This window comes from Gracilinanus agilis, chromosome 1 (genome assembly GCF_016433145.1).
Source record: "Gracilinanus agilis isolate LMUSP501 chromosome 1, AgileGrace, whole genome shotgun sequence".
NCBI lineage: Eukaryota > Metazoa > Chordata > Mammalia > Didelphimorphia > Didelphidae > Gracilinanus > Gracilinanus agilis.
Window position 1 is genome coordinate 345,875,010 of NC_058130.1, and position 16,711 is coordinate 345,891,720.

At 42.6% G+C, this 16,711-nt stretch overlaps 1 protein-coding gene across 1 annotated transcript in view; it reads left to right on the forward strand.

Moving 5' to 3' along the window:
* The window catches only part of THBS4 (thrombospondin 4), a 70,416-nt gene that overhangs the window by 37,587 nt on the left and 16,118 nt on the right, over nucleotides 1–16,711 (forward strand). The window contains exons 7-15 of the mRNA XM_044680949.1: nucleotides 356–468; nucleotides 763–900; nucleotides 2,104–2,172; nucleotides 5,876–6,028; nucleotides 9,926–10,030; nucleotides 11,321–11,428; nucleotides 11,640–11,799; nucleotides 15,038–15,156; nucleotides 16,085–16,137. Coding sequence (XP_044536884.1) covers nucleotides 356–468; nucleotides 763–900; nucleotides 2,104–2,172; nucleotides 5,876–6,028; nucleotides 9,926–10,030; nucleotides 11,321–11,428; nucleotides 11,640–11,799; nucleotides 15,038–15,156; nucleotides 16,085–16,137 — 1,018 coding nt within the window. The remainder of the gene's footprint in view (nucleotides 1–355; nucleotides 469–762; nucleotides 901–2,103; nucleotides 2,173–5,875; nucleotides 6,029–9,925; nucleotides 10,031–11,320; nucleotides 11,429–11,639; nucleotides 11,800–15,037; nucleotides 15,157–16,084; nucleotides 16,138–16,711) is intronic.

A 16,711-nucleotide genomic window follows, 5' to 3' on the forward strand; every position in this document is an offset into this window, starting at 1 on the left:
CCCCCCCCCGCCCCCGCCACTTCATTCCCCCTAGAATTGTCACGAGGATAGTGCTCTGTCAGCCTTAAAGCACTGTATAAATAATGGGAGTTATTATTATCAGAATTATTGTAATGTTACAGGCACAATTTGTGTGAAGGCATGAGATTCAACAGAGCTGGAGTGCTAAGCATGCTGACCCTTAAGTCTAGGACATTTACAGGCATGTGCACACACACACACACATTCAGTAAAGCCTCTCCTGATTCCTCTCCTAACAGAAATTATTTCTGTCCTACAGACTTTTATAGAACTTTGTTCACATTTCTCTTCTGCACCTGTTTCTTATTAGTTATTCCCTTTTCTTACCTACTAGACTGGCAACTCCATGAGGACAGGAACAATATCTTCTTTAATCTTTGTTTCTTTGTTTCACACCTTGCCAAAGACCTTATGGTCTTTTCTGAAGGTCTGACGATGTTTAATCAAGTTTTGTTCATCGAATCGTGAATTAATTAGTTTCTCTCTATCCTTTCCTAGCATATCTTCCTTTCTTCCTTCATTCTTTCCTTCCTTTCCTCTCTCATTTCCTCCCTCCCTTCTTTTCTTCCTCCTTCCTTCTTTCCTTCCTTTCTTTGAGAAGCATTTATTGCTCCATGCAAGGTACTGAGGTTATAAGAGTGATAAGGATAACTATGATGTGGTTATTCAGTGGGAAAGAGTTCTGAATTTCAATGAGTGCCCCATTTGGCTAAATATTTTGAACCTTTTCTTTCTTGCTAGTGCACTTACCACCCCTGCTTCCGTGGAGTACGTTGTGTGAATTTGACTCCAGGTTTCAGATGTGATTCCTGCCCAGTTGGCTTCACAGGACCAATGGTGCAAGGGGTGGGAGTCACCTTCGCCAAGACACATAAACAGGTAAGCTACAACTGGATAGGCTTCTTTTCTTTTAGATTCCTCCTCTTCTCACTAAAAATTGGAATGAAACTTGCTCTTTCATGTCTCCTTCAGAAACTACTAATTCAATCTGCTTGGGTAATTCTCAAATGTACAAGATAAATAATGTATACTGGGCCACATCTGTATTATTTTTTCACTTCTCTTATTCATGGATTTCTAGGAGGGAAGATTGGAGGGGGAAAGAGAGAGGGCAGCTGTTCAGTGACAACCTAGTGGTGCTGAGTTTGAGGGATGACTTTAGGTTTACACCAGTAGAACATTTTCATCTTCAGATCCACTCACTGGGCATGAAAGGGTAAAAGAACATAGCAAGAGAAGAGCTTTAAAGGGAAGATAAACTTGCATTTATGTACTGTTTACTGCAGCTAGGGAGGATGTAAAAGAAGTAAAAGAATAGCCACATTCTTTTCAATAGCATTTACAAGCCACAAACTACAGTAAAATACTGGAGCAGTCTGACATTCTGCACTTGTTTCTAAATTTACTAGAATATCCAGGTCATTATTAAACTGACTGACTGTGAAACTTTGGGAGGGATGTTTTCAGCATTTTTAAGATGGTTGCTCTTCTTTGGATGGGTTTTTACTACCTTGGGGAAATCATTAGGAATGAAGCAGAGTGGGAAGCATCATTATTTCTTAGCTCTCCCATCCCTCATTTCCAGTGGGGGCCATTTATTAGACCAGAAGAGAGAAGGGAGTATTGGGAGAGGGAGCAGAGAGAGACAGAAGGTAATAAGCCTGAATTACAATCATCAGATGGATGAGTGAATGATGGCAAGAAGCTTCTGTTTGCCTCCACTGAGGACAAAACAAAATAAAATGGGCTTAAATGGCTTGTAGGATGTATCTGAGGCTAGCCATCAGAAAGAACTTCCAGCTTATAAAAAAAGGTGGGGAGGTGGACCAAATTTCCAAGGGAGATAAAGGAAGTTAAGGAAGTTAGATCTTCTCTAGCTATTTTTAAACACTGACAGCTGTCTGTTTGAGAGTTGAGTCTAGTCCTGCTGAAAGGTAGAGGATGGCCCAGATGACCCCTCTGATGGCCTTTCCATTGGTAATTGCTTCACGTCACACCAAGCTATCAAGACAACTAAGAGTGGTTTGTGTGTGTCTTTTTTTTTTTTTCAACTAAGAGCCTTTTTGTATGTTTCTGTACTAGATATGCTCTGATATTGATGAGTGCAGAAATGGAGCCTGTGTCCCCAATTCTGTTTGTATTAACACTGTGGTAAGTACTTTCTGCAACCGTTGTTTTTTGTTGTTGTTGTTGTTTGTTTGTTTGTCTGTTTTTTTAAACCCCTACCTTCCGTCTTGGAGTCAATACTGGGTATTGGCTCCAAGGCAGAAGAGTGGTAAGGGTAGGCAATGGGGGTCAAGTGACTTGCCCAGGGTCACACAGCTGGGAAGTGTCTGAGGCCAGATTTGAACCCAGGACTTCCCATCTCTAGGCCTGGCTCTCAATCCACTGAGCTACCCCCACTGCTCCCTGCAACCATTTTTAAAGCATAAAAATTTGTCAAAGTGATTGTGTGTGTATGTGTGTATGTGTGTGTATAGACTGTTACCACAAACTCAACTATAACACATGGATGTAATAATATACATGATTGGGGCAGCAAGATGGCTCAATGAATAGAGCACCAAGCCTAGAGTCCTGGATTCAAATATGGCCTCAGATACTTCCTCATTCTGTGATCCTGCTCTTACCCCCATTGCCTAGCCCTCGCCACACTTCTGCCTTAGAACCAACACTTCATATTGATTCTAAGTCCAAAGATAAGGGTTTTTAAGATAATAACAATATACGTGATTGACCAAATAAAGACAAAAGTTTATACAAAGAAATAACCAGCCACTGGGGTCCTCTTGCTTCCATGTGAGTTTCACCAATGTGCTCTTAAATACAAGCATATGATGGGATTATCTTTAAGATACTTATTCTTTAAAGTTGGTCATCTGTAGGAGGCATTTCCTGTTTCTGTTGTATGCCAGTGCTTTTTGAGGGGACCCAGAGGAGGGTGGGATCCCCCAGCTGTACCTCTAATTCCTCTGGGAGACGCCTCAGAATCCCTGCCTGCTCCCAGAATGGTGCAGCGTGCCAGGGTGCTTTCTGAGATGCAGCTAGCTGCTACGATTTAATCATTCCAGCCCTTTCCAGCACATTTCTGAAAATTCCTGTCAGCTGTTTCCAAGAGAGAACTGGATGGGAGGGAGGTCAGCAAGGCAGATGGCAGCTCGGGATGGAGGAGCCATTGTCTGACGACCACGTGGTCCCCAGGCGAGCTGTTTCATCCTCTCCCTTCCCCAGCTTCCTCGCATGGGAAACCAGCCTAAGGATACACGGTTTTGTAGAAAAGCAATAAAGAATAAATGGGAAACAGTTGGCAAAAAATAGGATCATGATAACCCACAGGACCTTCCTCCACCCTGACACGTTGTTCATAAGGAGATGAAATAAAGTGACTGTGAACAAAGAGTTTTGTTTCCCAGCCTGCCCTTATCACTTGTTAGGCTGTCAGGAAGGTAGGAGGTGGCACTAGTGGAAAAGAAAGACCACTGGACTTGGAGTCATCAGACATGGGTTCAAATACTACCTCAGACATTTATTAGCTCTGTGACCATGGGAAGTCACTTTCTGACCCTCAGGTTCCCCATCTGTGTGGTGGACATAATTGTTATCTCATTGAGCTATTGTGAAGATCATTTTAGAGGACTTATGGAAAGCATTTTGTGACTCTTACAATGTTTTAAGGCTTCCAGCCTTCCTCATTTCTTTTTTTTTTTTAACTCTTAGCTTCTGTCTTAGAATGGATACTAAGTAGAAGTTGTTGTTGTTGTTTTTAATAAATCCTTGCCTTAGGGGCACCTGGATGGCTCAGTGAATTGAGAGCCAGGCCCAGAGATGGGAGGTCTTGGATTCAAATATGTCTTCAGACACTTCCTAGCTATGTGACCCTGGACAAGTCACTTAACCCCTGTTGCCTACTCCATACCACTCTTCTACCTTAGAACCAATACACAGTATTGATTCTAAGATGGAAGGTAAAGGCCAACAAATAAATAAATAAACTAATGCATAGATAAATAAATAGATGAATGAATGCATAAATGAATAAATAAATAAATTGATTGATTAATTAATTCACTGATTGATTAGTGAGTGGAGTGGATAAATAAATAAATAGATAGATAGATGGATGGATAAATAAATAAATAGATGAATGAATGAACAAATGGATGAATGAATGAATCCTTGTTTTCCATCTTAGAATAAATACCATATATTGGTTCTAAGGCAGAAGAGTCATATGGGCTAGGCTATTGGAGTTAAGTGATTTGCCCAAGGGCAAACAGCTAAGTGTCTGGGATCATATTTGAACCCAGATCCTCTCATTTCCAGACCTTGCACTCTATCCATTGAGCCACCTAGCTGCGCCCTTCTCATTTCATTTTAAGTAAAATCACAGCCCAACTCACAAAGACACAAATTTCTCTCAATGCCTAGGTGGATGTCTAGTAGAAAAAGGAATACCTGCTTCTTTTTTCTTATTGTATGCACAGAAGGAAAACTTCTAACTCTACTGGAAATTTCAGCCCTTTCTCATAGTTCAGGTCTGCTGTTTTTCAATTAAGGAAATTGAGACCAGGAGAGGCAAGTGACTTGCTCAGAGTCCCACAGGTGATAAATAGCAGAGTTAAGATTTAAGCATCTGACTCCAAATCCAATATTCTTTCTACAAAGACCACATAACTGTTTCTTATCATTATGCCCTACCCATAGTGGAGTAGAAAGGAAAGTAGAAGGAGAACAAGGATGTCAAGCCTATCATTCTTCTCTTTCCCATCTTCCACAAAAATCTATCTGCCCTTTGGCGCCCTACAGTTGGATGACATTTTTTTCTTTTTTCATTGTCATTCAAAGCACACTTCCATATTAGTCTTTGTCATAAGAGCAAAGTCATACATAACCTAAACCCCAAAATAAAGCCATAGATACACTGATGTGAAAGATGAGTCCAACAGTTCTTTCTCTGGAGATGGATGGCATTCCCCATCATGTTTTTCAGGATTGTCCCAGATCAGCATATTGCTGAGAGCTGCCAAGTTTTCACAGTGGATCATCATATAATATTGATGTTACTGTGTACATTGTTCTCTTGGTTCTGCTTATTTCTCTCTGCATCAGTTCATGTGGGTCTTTCCAGCTTTTTCTGAACTCGTCTTGCTCATCATTTCTTATAATGCAATAGTATTCCATCACCAACATACACCACAATTTCTTAGCCATTCCCCAAAGGATGGATGACATTTTTACAGATGTTTGCATTATCTTAGGCAGACTGCTGTTGGTTTGGGAAGCTTGTAGATGGAGCTACATCTCAATAGAAACCCAAATGACTTAATCCTCCTGTTATGAAGATAAAATAAGATAATCGATGTAAAGCAACTTTGTAGTCTTTGAAGATGACCATTATTATAAAGCATACAGAATAATGCTACTAATGGTGATGATAGCACCCCTTGTCCAGGGAATCATTTCCAGCTGGTATATTAAGGATCCAGGGGGGGAATAAGGAGAAGAAACAATTATGTGGTCTCTATGGAAAGAATACTGGATATGGAATCCAAGTGCTTGAATTTTAACTCTATTATTTATCACCTGTGGGACTGAGCAAGTCACTTGCCTCTTCTAGTCTCCGATTCCTTAAATGAAAAATAGCAGGGCTGAACTATCAAAAGAGGCTGAGATTTCCAACAGAGTACCTACCCACTGTAGGCTCCTTCTTAGAGTGTAAACTCCTTGAGGGGAGAGACTGTTTCATTCATTGTCTACATATCCCAGGCCCCTGACACACTGCTTGGCGCATAATTCATGCATAATAAACATTTGTTGACTGATTGATGGGCCATTCTGTTGGTTTTCCTCCCAGGGATCTTATCAGTGTGGCCCATGTAAGTCTGGATTCACTGGAGATCAGATCAGGGGATGCAAAACTGACCGAAACTGCAGAAACCCAGAACTTAACCCGTGCAGTGTGAATGCCCAGTGCATTGAGGAGAGACAAGGAGACGTGACCTGTGTGGTGAGTTATCACTTTGTTTTTCAACTTCCAAGATTGTTCCTTTTACCCAGCTCCCTCTGAGTGCAAATACCAAGATGAAAACATTAATCAAAGCGTGGGAAATGTGAAACCACAATAGATATCAAAAATAAATGATAGTTCTTAAAACTCAGTCTTTAAGAAACTACCCTGTTTGGGAAGGCCAGTTGACAAAAATAACAGCTGAGAATAAATTGTGGAAACAGGTGAATAAATCAGTAAAAACAAAATATTCCTCAACTGTCTTCCAGAAAATCTTCAGATTTTCTGCTCCACTTGGATGTGAGAGAATATGACTAAGACACTACTATTAGTCAATCAAGCATGCAGTCAGCCAGTCAACACCCATTTCTAAGCACCTTTCATGAACTAGGGATACAAAGACCAAAATGGAATCTCCCCTGCCCTTATAGAGCTTATATTCTAATGGGGGAACCCTAGAAGACTATAGAAAGTCAATTCAAGGTAATTCTGGGAGAGGGGCATCAGAAGCTGGGGCTGTAGGGGTGGGAGGCAGATCAATCCCAAAAGTATAGCAGAGGAGATTTAAGCTGAGCCTTGATTCTAAGAGGTGGTGCTTCCCAAGCGCAGGATGTACAAAGGCAAGGAAATGGGAAATGGAATCAGTCTAGAATGATGGACTGTAGCTAGATTGTGAAGGACTATCAAGGCCAAAGGGAGGAGTTGATATTTTCTCACAGAGGCAATAGGGAGACTGCTGGAATTTCTTGATCAGACCAATAATATGGTCAGAACTGTGCTTTAGAAATATTCATTTGGCAGCTGCGTGGATGATGGATTATATAGGGCATGAGACCAAGGTAGGGAGGCTACCTAACAAGCTAGTGCAAGCTTTCATGGGAGAGGTGCTCATGAGGGGCTGAACTGAAGCCATGCCTGGATGAGTAGAGGGAAGGAGAAGGATGCCACAGATACTATGGCAGCAGCATCAACAAAGACCTGGAAACTTATTGGCTATGTGTGCAGAAGGAGATTGAAGTGACTTGGATTTGGGATGACCTGATTCATTTAAGGGGCAAATTGGTCCTTTCTTTTTTGGTTCCTTCTCTGAGGAGGTATGACAATTTATAGTCTTATCAGGACAACCAAGCAGCGTTTACCTGGAGTCAGGAAGACCTGAGTTCAAATTCTACCTCAGACACTACTTGTGTGACCCTGGGTAAATCACTTAACCGCTGCCTGCCTCAATTTCCTCAATTGTAAAATGAAAATAATAAATAGCAACAATCTCCCGGGGTTGTTGTGAGGATCCAATGGCATAATGTTTGTAAATCGCTTTGCACAGTGCCCAGCACATAGTAAGTGCTCAATAAGTGCTTTTCCCCTCCCCTTTTCCTCATGTAGACTATCAGACACTGGTTTCAGCTCCTTATGTAGGCTGAATCCAAAAAGAGAGGCTACCCCCTCCCTGCCATACACACACAAGCAAAGCACATACGTTCATGGAGAGTCTTCTGGGATTCTCTGAGTGACTCTCAATATCAAGGAAGATTATCTTTTTGGTTCATCCATTAATTTTTCAAAATTATTTTATTTTTATATTTTAAATATTTTTTAAAATATCTATTATAACCATGGGAAAATATTCTAAAATGAATAAATGGAATTTTAAATAGTTATTAACTGCCCCCAAACTGCTAAGTAAGGGGATACTGTGTGGGCAATGCCTGCTCTGGACCAGAGTGGTTATTTGCAGCATCACAGCACCACCTTATGGCTAACCACCAGAAATGCAGGTATCCCCAGCATCCTCAGAAAGTCTCTGACTCTCAGTGTCAGGACCAGTGAGAAAGGATCCTTAGGGGTCATCTAGTCTAATCCCCTCACTTTACAGATAAATAACTGAGCTCTATGAGGGGTGAAGCGATGACTCAGTCACTCAGAAAGTAAGTCTAGAGTCTGGATTTGAACCCAGGTCCTCTGACTACAAATCTAATACATTTCCACTGTATCATGCCTTAGAGATAATCCCTTTCTCCTGCCTCTCCACCTCCATCCTCCTCCTACATGACTCCTAGCTGAAAAGTCTCCCAGAATGACAGTATTCCAGACTGACAAGCCTACCCAGCAGCAGAAGGAAAAGACCAAAAATAACCCAGGGAGTGACAGGATGGGCTCATGTAGGCAGGCTCCTTCTCACTAAAAGTTCTCCAAGTCCCAGGCTTCCAAGGACTCACAGGTCTCTAAGAGCTAAGTCGGCAGACCTCATTTAAGAGGTCCACTTCCAGCATCATGAACTGCCTTCCTGATGTGCCTTTCCCAAGAGACTCTGTATTTATTTTCCCCAGAACTAGTGCAGGCAATGAGGGTGGGAGCCATTAAAGCAAAAGTTCTATCTAATCTTGAGGTCTTGGGAGAAGCCCAGGGCACTGGGGGAGTCAGTGAAATAGAGGGAAAACAATATCCCTAACTCATGGTGCTGCCTTCTGTCTCCAGAAGAAACACCGAGGAGACAGCCTGCCTCTACAGATAAATCATTTTCCTGTGCCCTCCTGGAGGACCACACTGGGATGGTGGGTGGTGGGACTTTTAATGTGTTTCTGAATTTGTAATGAGAGGCAGCAGCAGATGGTAAAGGATTAATAAGCTTCGTGTGACTACTAAAATAATTTAATCTGCCAAAAAATGGTTCATTAAAAATGTATTTGTTCCTAGAGGGCTCTTTTCTTCATTAAAGTAAATCAGCGACCATGTGTGGCACCATTGAGAGTTTGGGGCCCTCTGTGGGGAATATTCCCGGCTGGGGCTGAGCTCAGATTGGGGAGTAAAGGGAAAGCAGTGTCACTCTTAGAATTGAATACCTCATTTGTGAAAACTTAGCTACTCTCAGCAATGCAATGATCTGGGGCAATCCTGAAAGACTAATGATAGGAAATGCTCTCCACCTCCAGAGAAAGAACTGGTGGAGTCAATCTTTCACATCAGTGTATCTTTGCTTTTATTTGGGGGTTTGGATTATGAATGAGTTTGCTCTTACAGCAATGACCAATATAGAAATGTGTTGTGCATTTCAGTAAAAAAGATGGAAAAAAAAGAATCAAATACCTCAAATCCCCTAGTTTTCAAAGGAAATCTAGGGATTGCAAAGAAACAGTTGCCAGCAAGCAGAGTCTTTGGTCTCAAATTGACTTGTCTGGATTTGAATAAGAACCATAAAAATTAACCCTAATCTCCAGTCATTTCCCTTTAACTCCATTTCCCCTTCGATGGGCTCTTTATTTTTTCCCATTGACCTCCAACTCTCTCCTTTGATCTTTATCTTTTTATTAATTCTTATTATTTTTATTTATTATAAATATATCTTTATCTTTCTTTTTATTCCTTTTTCCTCTTGCTTTTACTATTTTTCTCTATTTTTCCTTGTCTCCTGCCTCCTCCCTTCCCTGGAGCCTCACACCCTCAACTCTTCTCCATTGCTTAACTGTTTTTTCCTCCTCCCTCCAGGGGCCTCCTCCTGCAGCCTGGCTTGCCCCCTTGGACTCTCCAGAGCTTGATTTCTGAAGTTGATGGGCCTTGGCTGTCTTTTCTTGGCTAAGAGACCAAGAAAGGAAGAAAAGTGCTTAGTAAATGCTTGCTTGCTTGCTTACTTGCTACTAGAAGCAAGACTCTGAGTCAGCGCTCAGGCCTCAGAAGGATTTTCTCTAATAAAAATCAATTTAGATGATTGTTACATTCTGAGGAGTGACTAGAGTTTAAGGTACACTGTCAGAAGAACAGTCAGGAAGCCCTCACGATAAAGCTGTTCGGATTCCTGGGGCTTCAGGGTTGAGTTATACAAGAGCCAAAGTTTTTGCCAACTGGCACCAAGCATCACTGCCCAACTCAGCATTCAGCCCCTGATGGAATTTCTCTTCACAGTGTGGCGTTGGTTGGGCTGGTGATGGATTCATCTGTGGAAAGGATGTTGACATTGATAGTTACCCTGATGAGGAACTGCCATGCTCTGGAAGGAATTGCAAGAAGGTAAGTCAGATGGGAGGAAGAAGAAATACCTGTGGCTTTCACAGAACCACAACCACATCCTGGTTAGGGAGGGCCTCAGAAGAACTTTCCCCTGCCTTAGCCCTTCCCAAATAATTCCATCTTGAATCAAGTAAACGAGCCATTCACAGCAAGGCAGGTCAGTCTCCTGGACAGAAATGGGGTATGTCCTTCAGACAGATGTCAAACAGAGTGCAGCTAGAGTGGTACAGCTGGAGTTTGCCTCAAGGAACTGATAGGATGGAAACTTCTACTGCAAAAAGAAATGACTAAACAGTGGGTAGCTAGTAATCTTTTTTGTTGTTGTTGACTGGACCTATGATTTCATCAGTGTAGGAATATCATATGGCACTTCCACAACCCAAACCAAGTTCCTTCCCAGGAATGCCTCAGCTTGCTTGCTCTCTGGGAAGTTCCTTGATTTTCACCTTAAAAATGCAACTCTTCTAAAGCCCTTTGTGGCAGTTAGAAGGCAAAGTCATAGAGGTCTGGCCCTGGAAACAGTTCAAATCCAGGCTTGGACACTTTACTATCTCTGCGACCCTGAGCAAAAACCTTAACCTTCCCAGCAATGATCTCTGGGTGTCCCAGAGCCTCTCCCCATATGGGGTTTTGGGTCCTGAGGTCCAAGTTTTCCTGCCTTCCCTCTTCCTTTTTGGCTATATTTGCCTTTAAAAGTTAATTTTCTGATGCAGATGAAAACATTTATCACTTGTTTATTTGGATGGGGGTGTGATTTTATAAGATTACTCACTTATAAAAAAATGAATACTATGGGAATAGGTTACATGACAAAATACATGTATTATTCAGATTTAATCGCTTGCCAGCTCTGGGGCTGGGGAGGGAAGAAGAGAGGGAGACAATATGAATCACATAACTTTGGAAAACTTAAGTGGAAATTTATTGTTAAATAAATAAATAACATTTTTTAAAAAGCTAATTTTCAGGAGCAGCTAGATAGCTCAGGGGATTGAGAGCCAGACCTGGAGATGAGAAGTCCCAAGTTCAAATCTGGCCTCAGACACTTCTTAACTGTGTGACCCTGGGCAAATCATTTTACTCCTATTGCCTAACTCTGGCTGCTCTTCTGCCTTGGATCCACTACTTAGTAGTGATTCTAAGACAGAAGGTAAGGGTTTTTAAGGGGGGAGGGGGGCGTCTTTGTTCATTTTCAATCCCTAGATGTGATTTATGGTGTTTGCCTCAAGTTCTAGAACCACTGAGAGCCTTGATGTTAAGTGAAATCTTAGGTCATGTTTTCCTACTTAGGATAACTGTAAATATGTGCCAAACTCCGGCCAAGAAGATGCAGACAGAGACGGTATCGGAGATGCTTGTGATGAGGATGCTGATGGGGACGGAATCAACAATGAACAGGTAACGGTTTTCTTCCAAGGGGAGGTGTATCTGCAAGCACCCAGTAGCAACGAAGGAAAAGTTGTGCTTTTGTGGCAGTATGTTAGAATATTCATGTAAAAAACTGCAATTATCGAGCATTGAGCACAATGTGAAAATGCCAGCTGGGAGGTTCAGAAAGCCCCCAAAAGCAGACAAAACAGAAAATATTTGCATTTGATTTTTTTTTTAGGATAACTGTGTCCTGACTCACAATGTTGACCAGAGAAACAGTGACCAAGATATCTTTGGAGATGCTTGTGATAACTGCCGTACTGTCTTAAATAATGACCAGAAAGACACTGATGGAGATGGAAAAGGAGATGCCTGTGATGATGACATGGATGGAGATGGTTAATTATTCTTATCTATTTCTTGATTTTTTTCCATTTAATAATTTTTATTTTTTAGAAAAGTTAACATGGTTACATGATTCATGCTCTTACTTTCCCCTTCACCCCCCTATTTCTTGATTTTAACCTTATACATGTTACTGCTCTTAAAGCCCCTACTAGTAGTTAGATGAAAGAGTGACTAGAGCTCCAACCCTGGAAAAAGGAAATCCAGGGAATCCTGAGTTCAAATCCAGATTCAGACACTTGCTAGCTGTGTGATCCTTAGCAAATGCCTTAACCAATGTCTGCTGCAGTTTCCTTATCTGTAAAAATGAGGGTGTAGCATTAAGGAAATGTCTTTAGGTTTAAACTATCCCAGAAGACAATTAGGCATCTTTTTGGTGGCCTGGAGGTACATGGAGACGCGTGGAATACACTGGAAAGAGCCCTTTGCTTGGAATCATGCCTGTGTTCCAGTCCCAGGCTTACACTTCCCATCTCTGTGGCCATAGGCAAGTCACTACATTCTCCTCTGACCTTGGCTTTCATCATTTGTAATATAAGGATCATAATTCTTCTGCCATCTACCTCCTAAGGTTATTGGAGAGAAAAGTGCTTTATAAATTGTAAGAGACCAAAGAAGGATAAATTGTATTAATATCTTAGAAAGGAAACAACAGGAGCCTCTCTTCTGTGGACATTCTTCCAGATAGTCCATCATCAATGGGAAATGGAGGAGGAGGAGGTCTGACCTTGAATGTTTTTCTTGTTACAAACCTAAAATGTGAAGTATCAAAATAATGGTGGATACACATAATAAATATAGCCTGTTATTTCCTCTCCAAAAGCTCAGCATCCCAAGGTCTGGAAGAGGTTGTTCAAGGACCAGGATGCTTTAGATCCCTTGAGGAACCCTAGATGGCCTCATAAATACCCTTACAGACACCTTGAGCCCTGGTTCTCACTACATGCCCTCAAGTCTCCAAAAAAACAACCTAAAGTGACCTCAAACCCTTCTCCTCCTGTGGCTACCTTGGACCTTAGAAGTGGGAGAGACTTCAACCTAGTTAAATGGCCCCATTTGACAGATGAAAAAACTAAGGTCCATTGAGGGGAAGTGGCTTGCCTAAAATCACACAATAGCTTCTTGTCCAAGCATGTTTCCAGGTGAATTTTTGCAGTCACCTATGATTAATGCCAGAGCCAGGTCTCTCTTGAGCTAGTGTACATTCCTCTGCACCATGATGTCTCCCATGAGCTCTACCATTCAGGGATGATTCGCTTATCTATCAGAGCAACCTCATCTGGTTGCACCACTCAAATCACTGATTATATGAATAATAAGAAGAGTAGTTAATATTCATGTAGCCCTTAAGGGCAAGTGCTGCAGAGAGAGAGAGAGTCGTCAACAATTTAACTGTGTTGAGGGCAGCTGGGTAGCTCAGTGGATTAAGAGCCAGGCCTAGAGATGGGATGTCCTGGGTTCAAATCTGGCCTTAGACACTTTCTAGCTGTGTGACCCTGGGCAAGTCACTTAACCCCCATTGCCTAGCCCTTACCGCTCTTCTGCCTTGGAGCCAATACACAGTATTGACTCCAAGACAGAAGGTAAGGGTTAAAAAAAAATTTAACTGTGTGATTTAAGATGGTTGGGTGATACAGTGGATAAGACTGCCAGACTTGGATTTAGGAAGAGTCGAATTCAATCCTGTCTTGGTCACTAATTTTTTTATTCTTGTCTAAACCTTTCCTTCCATCTTGAAATCAAGGCAGAAGAGTGGTAAGTGCTAGGCAGTGAGGATTTACTGACCTGCCCAGGGTCACACAGCTAGGAAGCATCCCAGGTCAGATTTGAGCCTAGGACCTCCCCTCTCTAGGCCTGAACTACCTAGCTGCCCCTAGTCACTCTTGCTAGCTGTGTGACCCGGGGCAAGTTGTGTAACCATCATGATGCATTGGTTTCCTCATCTGTAAAAAGAGATGGCCTCCTGGTCTCTAAGGCCACTTGATGCTCTAAATCGAGGATACTCTCAGAATCTCTCTCTAAATTTATTCCAAACCCCAAAATGCTATGGAGTAGTGATTTACTCTGAATTTCTCAATAGAATTACAGAATGCCCAAGACCTCAGAGATAATCCAGCTTAAGTCTCTCATTTTATAGGGAAGGAAACTGAGGCTCAATTCACTCAAGATCATATATTTAGTCAGTGGCAGGGGGCAGCTAGGTGGCACAGTAGATAGAGCTCTAGGCCTGGAATCGAGAAGACCTAAGTTCAGATCCAGACTCAAATATTTATTAGCCGTGTGATCCTGGGCAAGTCACTTAACCTCTGTTTGCCTCAGTTTCCTCATCTGTAAAATAAGCCGTAAAAGGAAATGACAAACCACTTCAATATCTTTTTCAAGGAAACTCCAAATGGGGTCATAAAGAGTCAGACAGAGGGCAGCTGGGTGGCTCAGTGGATTGAGAGCCAGGCCTAGAGATGGGAGGTCCTGGGTTCAAATGTGACCTCAGACACTTCCTTAGCTGTGTGGCCCTGGGCAAGTCACTTAACCCCCATTGCCTAGCCCTTACTGTTCTTCTGCCTTAGAACCAATACACATAAAAGGTAAGTCAGACATGACTGAAATGACTGAACAATAATAAAAAGTCAATGGTAGAAGGGGCAGCTATGTGGCCCCTAGGAGGCAGCTGGGTGGCTCAGTAGATTGAGAACCAGGCCTAGAGATGGGAGGTCCTGGGCTCAAATCTGGATTCAGACACTTCCCAGCTGTGTGACCCTGGGCAAGTCACTTAACCCCCATTGCCTAGCTTGATTCTAAGACAGAAAGTAAAAGTTAAAAAAACAAAACAAACTAGGAGAACTAGACTCCTAGTGTTCCTCCCACTGTTCCCTGCTGCCTCTTAGAGCTATACTTGTTTCTCATAACTGGGACATAACGTGGGTCATATATACAATTTTCAGTGGGAGGTCTAAATGTCATCAAACCCCTCTAGTGGTTAAGAAAGAACCAAAAAGCTTTGTGGAATAGTGAGGGACAGCCACTGGATTTAAAATCGGAAAACTCAAATTCAAATCCCAACTTTGCTTCTTTCTGTCTGTGTCCTTTAGCAAGTCTCTTAATTTCTTCTGGCCTCATCTATAAAAGGAGAGATCGAGCTAGATCCTCTCTAAGGTTTCTTCTGCTTTGGCTCTGATCTTGCGACACCCCAAGGTAATTTCCGCTGATACAAAAAAGTTTTATTTTCCTCAGGAATTAAGAACATCCTGGACAACTGTCAAAAAGTTCCCAACCGGGACCAAAGGGACAGAGATAATGACGGCGTCGGGGATGCCTGTGACAGCTGTCCTGATGTCAGCAACCCTAACCAGGTGGGTGAGATCTCAGTGCTCGAGGAAGAACGGCTCTAGGGAAGCAGAGACACCAAGGGTAATTTCTCTGTACAGCGATTCATTTAGGACCAGCATCAAAGGAAAAAGCCCAAAAGCCAGATTTGACACAGCTCCCTTCACCTATTTATTTCCTGGCGGCTCTGAGCAATGAAACACACATTTTTTTTCAAAGGGGGGAAGAATTGGAATTAGATGAGCTCTGTGGCCCTCTGGGATTTGGTCCTCATTTCTCCCTCCCGGAAAGGTAGGCTGTAAATGGCCTGTTCATTCAAGGAAGTGACCTTCCTGAGGATCAACCAGAATCCCTTCGAAGAGAATTGAAAATGAGATGTGGAATTTTACTCCCAGGCTCCCTTCCTCCCCCAGTAGGGCCCACACACGGACCTTTCTGATTAAGCTGAAGCATTTACTGGTTAAGTTTCCTTTTTTTCACTCCCCCTCTTTGACTAGATAATTTGGGATGAGGCAGCATTTTATTTTTAAAGCTTTGAGAAGAGGGAGCCATAGGCGAACACTGACTCATCACCTTGGCTCCCTTCCAAATACAGAAGGGATGCGACATCCATTGGCCCTGTCCTCCCCTGCCAGGGCTGGATGTGGGTCCTGGTGCCAGGACTGGTGGCTGGCTCAGCACCACCCCCAACTGCCACCCAGCTACCTCTCAGCCCTTTTATAATTAGTTCATCTGGTGTGTGGGTAGCCCAGCCACATAGCTTGATATTTTAAAAGATTTTTTTAAAAACCCAACAATGTGCCTACACCAATATGGTGTTGTGCTTTTGCAGTTTTACAGTATGCCAATTCCGGACATATCATTCCCCAGACTTAATCCTGGGCCAGGGTTGGAGTTGGGTGAGCATTCTTAATGGAAGAGCCCCACGCTAACAGTGTTTTGTTTTATTTGTAGTCTGATGTGGATAATGACCTGGTTGGAGACTCCTGTGACACCAATCAGGACAGGTATAGTGCCTCTCCCAGCTACATAGCTAAAAGGAAAAAGAAGGAGGACCTTTCTGTGGCCAACCTGCTTTGAGATCCTCCCTGATGGCAGGGGGCTGGCAACTAGTCTCTGGGCCCAGCCTAAAGTCAGGAAAAGTACATGTCTCATAAGCAGCCCTAAAAAATCTGAGGCAAGGTTAGTCCCTGTCCTGATGCACCACAGAGCCGGTGAACAGAAGAAATTCCAGTGTAAGAAATTTAGAGACTGTTTGTTCTCTTTGCTCAAGGGAAATCTCAGTGTTCCATAAACAGTACAGAATGTGTCTGGCTCGCTGTTTCATTAACCTCAGGATTTCAGTAAATGGATTTGATTAGGAGAGAGGGTTTTTGTGGCTGGAGAGAAAAAGGAAGAGAGAAGGAAAGGAGCAGGGGAGAGAAAAACAGGGAGGGAGGGAGGGAGGGAGAATGGGAAGAAGAAGGGAGAGAGAGGTTGCAGGGAGGAAGACACGAATGAAAGGAGAAAAAGAGAGAAGCAGAGAGACACAGACCCAGGGAGAGAGGAGAAGAGAGGAGAAGAGAAGAGAAGAGAAGAGAA